Source organism: Heptranchias perlo, unplaced genomic scaffold (genome assembly GCF_035084215.1).
Source record: "Heptranchias perlo isolate sHepPer1 unplaced genomic scaffold, sHepPer1.hap1 HAP1_SCAFFOLD_878, whole genome shotgun sequence".
Classification (NCBI taxonomy): Eukaryota; Metazoa; Chordata; class Chondrichthyes; order Hexanchiformes; family Hexanchidae; genus Heptranchias; species Heptranchias perlo.
The window spans coordinates 48,918-57,606 of record NW_027139916.1 but is presented as its reverse complement, the minus strand read 5'-3'; the positions used below and the strand labels follow the sequence as shown (position 1 = coordinate 57,606).

General features: G+C 57.0%; 1 protein-coding gene across 1 annotated transcript; it reads left to right on the top strand.

Annotated features, from left to right (window-relative positions):
* Nucleotides 1–2,213: 2,213 nt before the first annotated feature.
* Nucleotides 2,214–7,521, top strand: LOC137319592 (S-antigen protein-like). Its single transcript, XM_067981689.1, has 4 exons — nt 2,214–2,219; nt 5,411–6,381; nt 6,727–7,061; nt 7,175–7,521. The coding sequence occupies exons 1-4, from the start codon at nt 2,214–2,216 to the stop codon at nt 7,519–7,521; spliced, it is 1,659 nt and encodes a 552-aa protein (XP_067837790.1).
* Nucleotides 7,522–8,689: the final 1,168 nt, after the last annotated feature.

The window sequence follows — 8,689 nt, the reverse complement described above, 5'->3', positions numbered from 1 at the left end:
GCCTGCAATGGAGGGGCCCGGTGACGGCCTGCGGTGGAGGGGCCCGGTGACGGTCTGCGATGGAGGGGCCCGGTGACGGTCTGCGGTGGAGGGGCCCGGTGACGGCCTGCGGAGGAGGGGCCCGGTGACGGCCTGCGGAGGAGGGGCCCGGTGACGGTCTGCGGTGGAGGGGCCCGGTGACGGCCTGCGGAGGAGGGGCCCGGTGACGGTCTGCGATGGAGGGGCCCGGTGACGGTCTGCGGTGGAGGGGCCCGGTGACGGTCTGCGATGGAGGGGCCCGGTGACGGTCTGCGGTGGAGGGGCCCGGTGACGGCCTGCGGAGGAGGGGCCCGGTGACGGTCTGCGGTGGAGGGGCCCGGTGACGGCCTGCGGAGGAGGGGCCCGGTGACGGTCTGCGATGGAGGGGCCCGGTGACGGCCTGCGGTGGAGGGGCCCGGTGACGGTCTGCGGTGGAGGGGCCCGGTGACGGTCTGCGATGGAGGGGCCCAGTGACGGTCTGCGATGGAGGGGCCCGGTGACGGTCTGCGATGGAGGGGCCCGGTGACGGCCTGCGGTGGAGGGGCCCGGTGACGGTCTGCGATGGAGGGGCCCGGTGACGGTCTGCGATGGAGGGGCCCGGGTCTGTGACGGCCTGCGGTGGAGGGGCCCGGGTCTGTGACGGCCTGCGGTGGAGGGGCCCGGGTCTGTGACGGCCTGCGGTGGAGGGGCCCGGGTCTGTGACGGCCTGCGGTGGAGGGGCCCGGGTCTGTGACGGCTTGCGGTGGAGGGGCCCGGGTCTGTGATGGTCTGTGATGGAGACGGTTACAGATGGCAACCTGATCTATTTGATGATTCCTTATTCTATCTAAGACAATATCCTCTTCTATCTTAATATTCACAATTTCACTGTTAACAGCAACACGTACAGGTAATTAACCGACCCTCATTCAGGTAATTAACCGACCCTCATTCAGGTAATTAACCGACCCTCATTCAGGTAATTAACCGACCCTCATTCAGGTAATTAACCGATCCTCATTCAGGTAATTAACCGATCCTCATTCAGGTAATTAACGCCTCTCCTCCGTTGTCCAGCCGGGTGGGACTGCGCTCACCTGGTTCCATTCTTACCTATACAGTCGTAGCCAGAGAATCACCTGCAATGGTTTCTCTTCCCGCTCCCGCACCGTTACCTCTGGAGTCCCCCAAGGATGTACCCTTGGCCCCCTCCTAGTTCTCATCTACACGCTGCCCCTCGTTGACATCATCCGAAAACACAATCTCAGATTCCACGTGTACGCTGACAACACCCAGCTCTACCACACCACCACCACCCTCGGCCCATCCACTGTCTCTCATTTGTCACATTGGTTGTCTGACTTCCAGTATTGGGTGAACAAAAATTTCCTTCAATTAAACATTGGGAAGACCGAAGCCATTGTCTTCGGTCCCCGCCACAAACTCCGTTCCCTAGACCTTTGACTCCATCCCTCTCCCTGCCCACTGTCTGAGGCTAAACCAGACCATTCGCAACCTCGACGACCTACTTGACCCTGAGATGATCTTCTGACCACATATCCACTCCATCACCAAGACCACCTACTTCCACCTCAGTAACATCGCCCTGTCTCTGCCCCTTCCTCAGCTCATCTGCTGCTGAAACCCTCATCCATGCCTTTGTTACCTCTAGACTGGACTATTCCAATGCTCTCCTATCCGGCCTCCCACCTTGCACCTTCCGTAAACTTGAGTTCATCCAAAACTCTGCTGCCCATATCCTAACTCGTACCATGTCCCGTTCTCCCATCACCCCTGTGCTCACTGACCTACATTGGCTCCCAGTCTAGGAACGCCTCGATTTTAAAATTCTCATCTTTGTTTTCAAATCCCTCCGTGGCCTCACCCCTCCCTATCTCTGTAACCTCCTCCAACCTACAACCCTCCGAGATCTCGGCGCTCGTCCAATTCTTGCCTCTTGCACATCCCCGATTTTAATCGTTCCACCATTGGTGGCCGTGCCTTCAGCTGCCTAGGCTCTCAGCTCTGGAACTCCCTCCCTAATCCTCTCCCCCTCTCTACCCAGCTCTCCTTCTTTAATACACACCTCAAAACCTCCTTCTTTGACCAAGCTTTTGGTCACCTCTCCTAATAACTCCTTATGTGGCTCAGAGTCCAATTTTGTTTAATAATCGTTCCTGTGAAGCCCCTTGGGATGTTTTAAAGGTGCTTAATAAATGCAAGTTTTTGCTGTTGTTGTTAATTCTCACAGCTAATTAACCGATCCTGTTACAGCTAATCAACCAATCCTCACAACCAATTAACCGATCCTGTTACAGTTAATCAACCGATCCTCACAACCAATTAACCGATCCTGTTACAGCTAATCAACCAATCCTCACAACCAATTAACCGATCCTGTTACAGCTAATCAACCAATCCTCACAACCAATTAACCGATCCTGTTACAGCTAATCAACCAATCCTCACAACCAATTAATCGACCCTGTTACAACTAATCAACCGATCCTGTTACAGTTAATCAACCGATCCTCACAACCAATTAACCGATCCTGTTACAACTAATCAACCGATCCTGTTACAGTTAATCAACCGATCCTCACAACCAAATAACCGATCCTGTTACAACTAATCAACCGATCCTCACAACCAATTAACCGATCCTGTTACCGTTAATTAACCGATCCTCACAACCAATTAACCGATCCTGCTACAACTAATCAACCGATCCTCACAACCAATTAACCGATCCTGTTACAGTTAATCAACCGATCCTCACAACCAATTAACCGATCCTGTTACAACTAATCAACCGATCCTCACAACCAATTAACCGATCCTGTTACCGTTAATCAACCGATCCTCACAACCAATTAACCGATCCTGTTACAGTTAATCAACCGATCCTCACAACCAATTAACCGATCCTGTTACAACTAATCAACCAATCCTCAACACCCAATTAATCGATCCTGTTACAACTAATCAACCGATCCTCACAACCAATTAACCGATCCTGTTACAGTTAATCAACCGATCCTCACAACCAATTAACCGATCCTGTTACAACTAATCAACCGATCCTCACAACCAATTAACCGATCCTGTTACAGTTAATCAACCGATCCTCACAACCAATTAATCGATCCTGTTACAGTTAATCAACCGATCCTCAGAACCAATTAACCGATCCTGTTACAGTTAATCAACCGATCCTCACAACCAATTAACCAATCCTGTTACAACAAATCAACCGCTCCTCACAACCAATTAACCGATCCTGTTACAACTAATCAACCGATCCTCACAACCAATTAACCGATCCTGTTACAGTAATTCAACCGATCCTCACAACCAATTAACCGATCCTGTTACAACTAATCAACCGATCCTCACAACCAATTAACCGATCCTGTTACCATTAATCAACCGATCCTGTTACAGTTAATCAACCGATCCTCACAACCAATTAACCGATCCTGTTACAACTAATTAACCGATCCTGTTACAGTTAATCAACCGATCCTCACAACCAATTAACCGATCCTGTTACAGTTAATCAACCGATCCTCACAACCAATTAACCGATCCTGTTACAACAAATCAACCGCTCCTCACATCCAATTAACCGATCCTGTTACAACTAATCAACCGATCCTCACAACCAATTAACCGATCCTGTTACACTAATTCAACCGATCCTCACAACCAATTAACCGATCCTGTTACAACTAATCAACCGATCCTCACAACCAATTAACCGATCCTGTTACAGTTAATTAACCGATCCTCACAACCAATTAACCGATCCTGTTACAACTAATCAACCGATCCTCACAAGCAATTACCCGATCCTGTTACAGTTAATTAACCGATCCTCACAACCAATTAACCGATCCTGTTACAACTAATCAATCGATCCTCACAACCAATTAACCGATCCTGTTACAGTTAATCAACCGATCCTCACAACCAATTAACCGATCCTGTTACAACTAATCAACCGATCCTCACAACCAATTAACCGATCCTGTTACAACTAATCAACCGATCCTCACAACCAATTAACCGATCCTGTTACCGTTAATCAACCGATCCTCACAACCAATTAACCGATCCTGTTACAGTTAATCAACCGATCCGCACAACCAATTAACCGATCCTGTTACAACTAATCAACCGATCCTGACAACCAATTAACCGATCCTGTTACCGTTAATCAACCGATCCTCACAACCAATTAACCGATCCTGTTGCAACTAATCAACCGATCCTCACAACCAATTAACCGATCCGGTTACAACTAATCAACCGATCCTCACAACCAATTAACCGATCCTGTTACAACTAATCAACCGATCCTCACAACCAATTAACCGATCCTGTTACAACTAATCAACCGATCCTCACAACCAATTAACCCATCCTGTTACAGCTAATCAACCGATCCTCTCAACCAATTAACCGATCCTGTTACAACTAATCAACCGATCCTCACAACCAATTAACCGATCCTGTTACAGTTAATTAACCGATTCTCGCAGCTAATTAACTGATCCTCACACCTAATTAAATGATGCTCTCACAACTAATTAACAAATCCGCTTATACCTAATTTACCAACCCTGTTGCAGTTAATTAACCCATGTCCCTATGTCCCCATGTTCCCATGTCCCAAAGTCCCTATGTTCCCATGTTCCCATGTCCCCATGTCCCCATGTCCCCATGTCCCTATGTTCCCATGTCCCAAAGTCCCTATGTTCCCATGTCCCCATGTTCCCATGTTCCTATGTCCCTATGTTCCCATGTTCCTATGTCCCTATGTTCCCATGTCCCCATGTCCCCATGTTCCTATGTCCCTATGTTCCCATGTCCCCATGTCCCCATGTCCCTATGTCCCCATGTTCCTATGTCCCTATGTCCCCATGTCCCCATGTTCCCATGTTCCTATGTCCCTATGTTCCCATGTTCCCATGTTCCCATGTTCCCATGTCCCCATGTTCCTATGTCCCTATGTCCCCATGTTCCCATGTTCCTATGTCCCTATGTTCCCATGTCCCCATGTCCCCATGTCCCTATGTCCCCATGTTCCTATGTTCCCATGTCCCCATGTCCCCATGTCCCCATGTTCCTATGTCCCTATGTCCCCATGTTCCCATGTTCCTATGTCCCTATGTTCCCATGTCCCCATGTTCCCATGTCCCTATGTTCCCATGTCCCCATGTCCCCATGTCCCCATGTTCCCATGTCCCTATGTTCCCATGTCCCCATGTCCCCATGTCCCTATGTTCCTATGTCCCCATGTTCCTATTTTACTGTGTTCCTATTTTCCAATGTTCCTAAGTTCCTATATCCAAAAGCAAAAGTGGCGGGGATATAAAGCTCAGCGTTACGGAGACCCGGGGATATAAAGCTCAGCGTTACGGAGACCCGGGGATATAAAGCCTGGAGACCCAGAGACCCAGAGACCCGGGGACCCAGAGACCCGGGGACCCAGAGACCCAGAGACCCGGGGACCCAGAGACCCGGGGACCCAGAGACCCAGAGACCCGGGGACCCGGGGACCCAGAGACCCAGAGACCCGGGGACCCAGAGACCCGGGGACCCAGAGACCCGGGGACCCGGTGACCCAGAGACCCAGGGACCCGGAGACCCGGTGACCCAGAGACCCAGAGACCAGGGGGCCCAGAGACCCGGGGGCACAGAGACCCAGGGACCCGGAGACCCGGTGACCCAGAGACCCAGAGACCAGGGGGCCCAGAGACCAGGGGGCCCAGAGACCCAGAGACCAGGGGGCCCAGAGACCCGGGGGCACAGAGACCCAGGGACCCAGGGACCCGGGGACCCAGAGACCCGGGGACCCAGAGACCCGGGGACCCGGGGACTCAGAGACCCAGAGAACCGGGGACCCAGAGACCCGGGGACCCAGAGACCCGGGGACCCAGGGGCCCAGAGACCCAGGGGCCCAGAGACCCGGGGACCCAGAGACCCAAAGACCCGGGGACCCAGAGACCCGGGGACCCAGAGACCCGGGGACCCAGATACCCAGGGACCCAGAGATCCAGAGACCCGGGGACCCAGAGACCCGGGGACCCAGAGACCCGGGGACCCAGAGACCCAGAGACCTGGTGACCCAGAGGCCCAGGGACCCAGTGACCCAGGGACCCAGGGACCCGGTGACCCAGAGACCTGGGGACCCAGAGATCCAGAGACCCGGGGACCCAGAGACCCGGGGACCCGGGGACCCAGAGACCCAGAGACCCAGAGACCCGGTGACCCAGAGACCCAAGGGCCCAGGGACCCAGTGACCCAGGGACCCGGTGACCCAGAGACCCAGGGGCCCAGGGACCTGGTGACCCAGAGACCCTGGGGCCCAGGGACCCGGTGACCCAGAGACCCAGTGACCCAGGGACCCAGAGACACAGGGGCCCAGGGACCCGGTGACCCAGAGACCCAGGGACCCAGGGACCCGGTGACCCAGAGACCCAGAGACCCGGTGACCCGGTGACCCAGAGACCCAGGGACCCGGTGACCCAGAGACCCAGGGACCCGGTGACCCAGAGACCCAGGGGCCCAGGGACCCGGTGACCCGGTGACCCAGAGACCCAGAGACCCAGGGACCCGGTGACCCATAGACCCAGGGACCCGGTGACCCAGGGACCCAGGGACCCGGTGACCCAGGGACCCAGGGACCCGGTGACCCAGAGACCCAGAGACCCGGTGACCCAGAGACCCAGGGGCCCAGGGACCCGGTGACCCAGAGACCCAGGGACCCGGTGACCCAGAGACCCAGGGACCCAGGGACCCAGGGACCCAGGGACCCGGTGACCCAGAGACCCAGGGACCCAGGGACCCGGTGACCCAGAGACCCAGAGACCCAGGGACCCGGAGACCCAGGGACCCGGTGACCCAGGGACCCGGTGACCCAGGGACCCAGAGACCCAGGGGCCCAGGGGCCCAGGGACCCAGAGACCCAGGGGCCCAGGGACCCGGTGACCCAGGGACCCAGGGACCCAGGGACCCGGTGACCCAGGGACCCAGGGACCCGGGGACCCAGGGACCCGGTGACCCAGAGACCCAGGGACCCAGGGACCCGGTGACCCAGAGACCCAGAGACCCAGGGACCCGGTGACCCGGAGACCCAGGGACCCGGTGACCCAGGGACCTGGTGACCCAGGGACCCAGGGACCCAGAGACCCAGGGGCCCAGGGACCCAGGGACCCGGTGACCCAGAGACCCAGAGACCCAGAGACCCAGAGACCCAGGGACCCGGTGACCCAGAGACCCAGGGGCCCGGAGACCCAGAGACCCAGAGACCCAGGGACCCAGGGACCCGGTGACCCAGGGACCCAGGGACCCAGAGACCCAGAGACCCAGGGGCCCAGGGACCCGGTGACCCAGAGACCCAGGGGCCCGGAGACCCAGAGACCCAGAGACCCAGAGACCCAGGGACCCAGGGACCCGGTGACCCAGGGACCCGGTGACCCAGAGACCCAGAGACCCAGGGGCCCAGGGACCCGGTGACCCAGAGACCCAGGGACCCAGGGACCCGGTGACCCAGAGACCCAGAGACCCAGGGACCCGGTGACCCAGGGACCCAGGGACCCGGTGACCCAGGGACCCAGGGACCCAGGGGCCCGGTGACCCGGTGACCCGGTGACCCAGGGACCCAGGGACCCGGTGACCCAGGGACCCAGGGACCCGGTGACCCAGGGGCCCGGTGACCCAGAAACCCGGTGACCCAGAGACCCAGGGACCCGGTGACCCAGGGACCCGGTGACCCAGAGACCCGGGGACCCGGTGACCCAGGGGCCCGGTGACCCAGGGACCCGGTGATCCAGGGACCCGGTGACCCAGAGGCCCAGTGACCCGGGGACCCAGAGACCCAGAGACCCAGGGGCCCAGAGACCCAGGGACCCGGGGAACCAGAGACCCAGAGACCCAGTGACCCAGGGACCCGGTGACCCAGAGGCCCAGGGACCCAGAGACCCAGGGACCCGGGGACCCAGAGACCCAGGGACCCGGTGACCCAGAGACCCAGAGACCCAGGGACCCAGGGACCCGGTGACCCAGAGACCCAGAGACCCAGGGACCCGGTGACGCGGTGACCCAGAGACCCAGAGACCCAGGGACCCAGGGACCCAGAGACCCAGGGGCCCAGGGACCCGGTGACCCAGAGACCCAGGGACCCGGTGGCCCAGAGACCCAGGGACCCGGTGACCCAGGGACCCGGTGACCCAGAGACCCAGAGACCCAGAGACCCAGAGACCCGGTGACCCAGAGACCCAGAGACCCAGGGGCCCAGGGACCCGGTGACCCAGTGACCCAGTGACCCAGTGACCCAGGGACCCAGTGACCCAGGGACCCGGTGACCTGTGACCAGTGACCCGGTGACCCGGAGACCCGGAGACCCGGAGACCTGTGACCCGGAGACCCGGAGACCTGGTGACCTGTGACCCGGTGACCTGGTGACCTGTGACCCGGTGACCTGGTGACCTGGGGATATAAAGGAAGAGCAGAGAGAAAGAGCAAAAAATAATCAAGGAGTGACGTCACAGGACAGTGGGTAGGTGATTGGGTGGTGAGTATTACTGTTGTTTTTGCTATCTAAGTTAGGGCAGTGATTTAAACTAAGAGCTGGGAATCTATAACTATCACTTTATTAAATTAATAACTTAAACTAGATAAACTA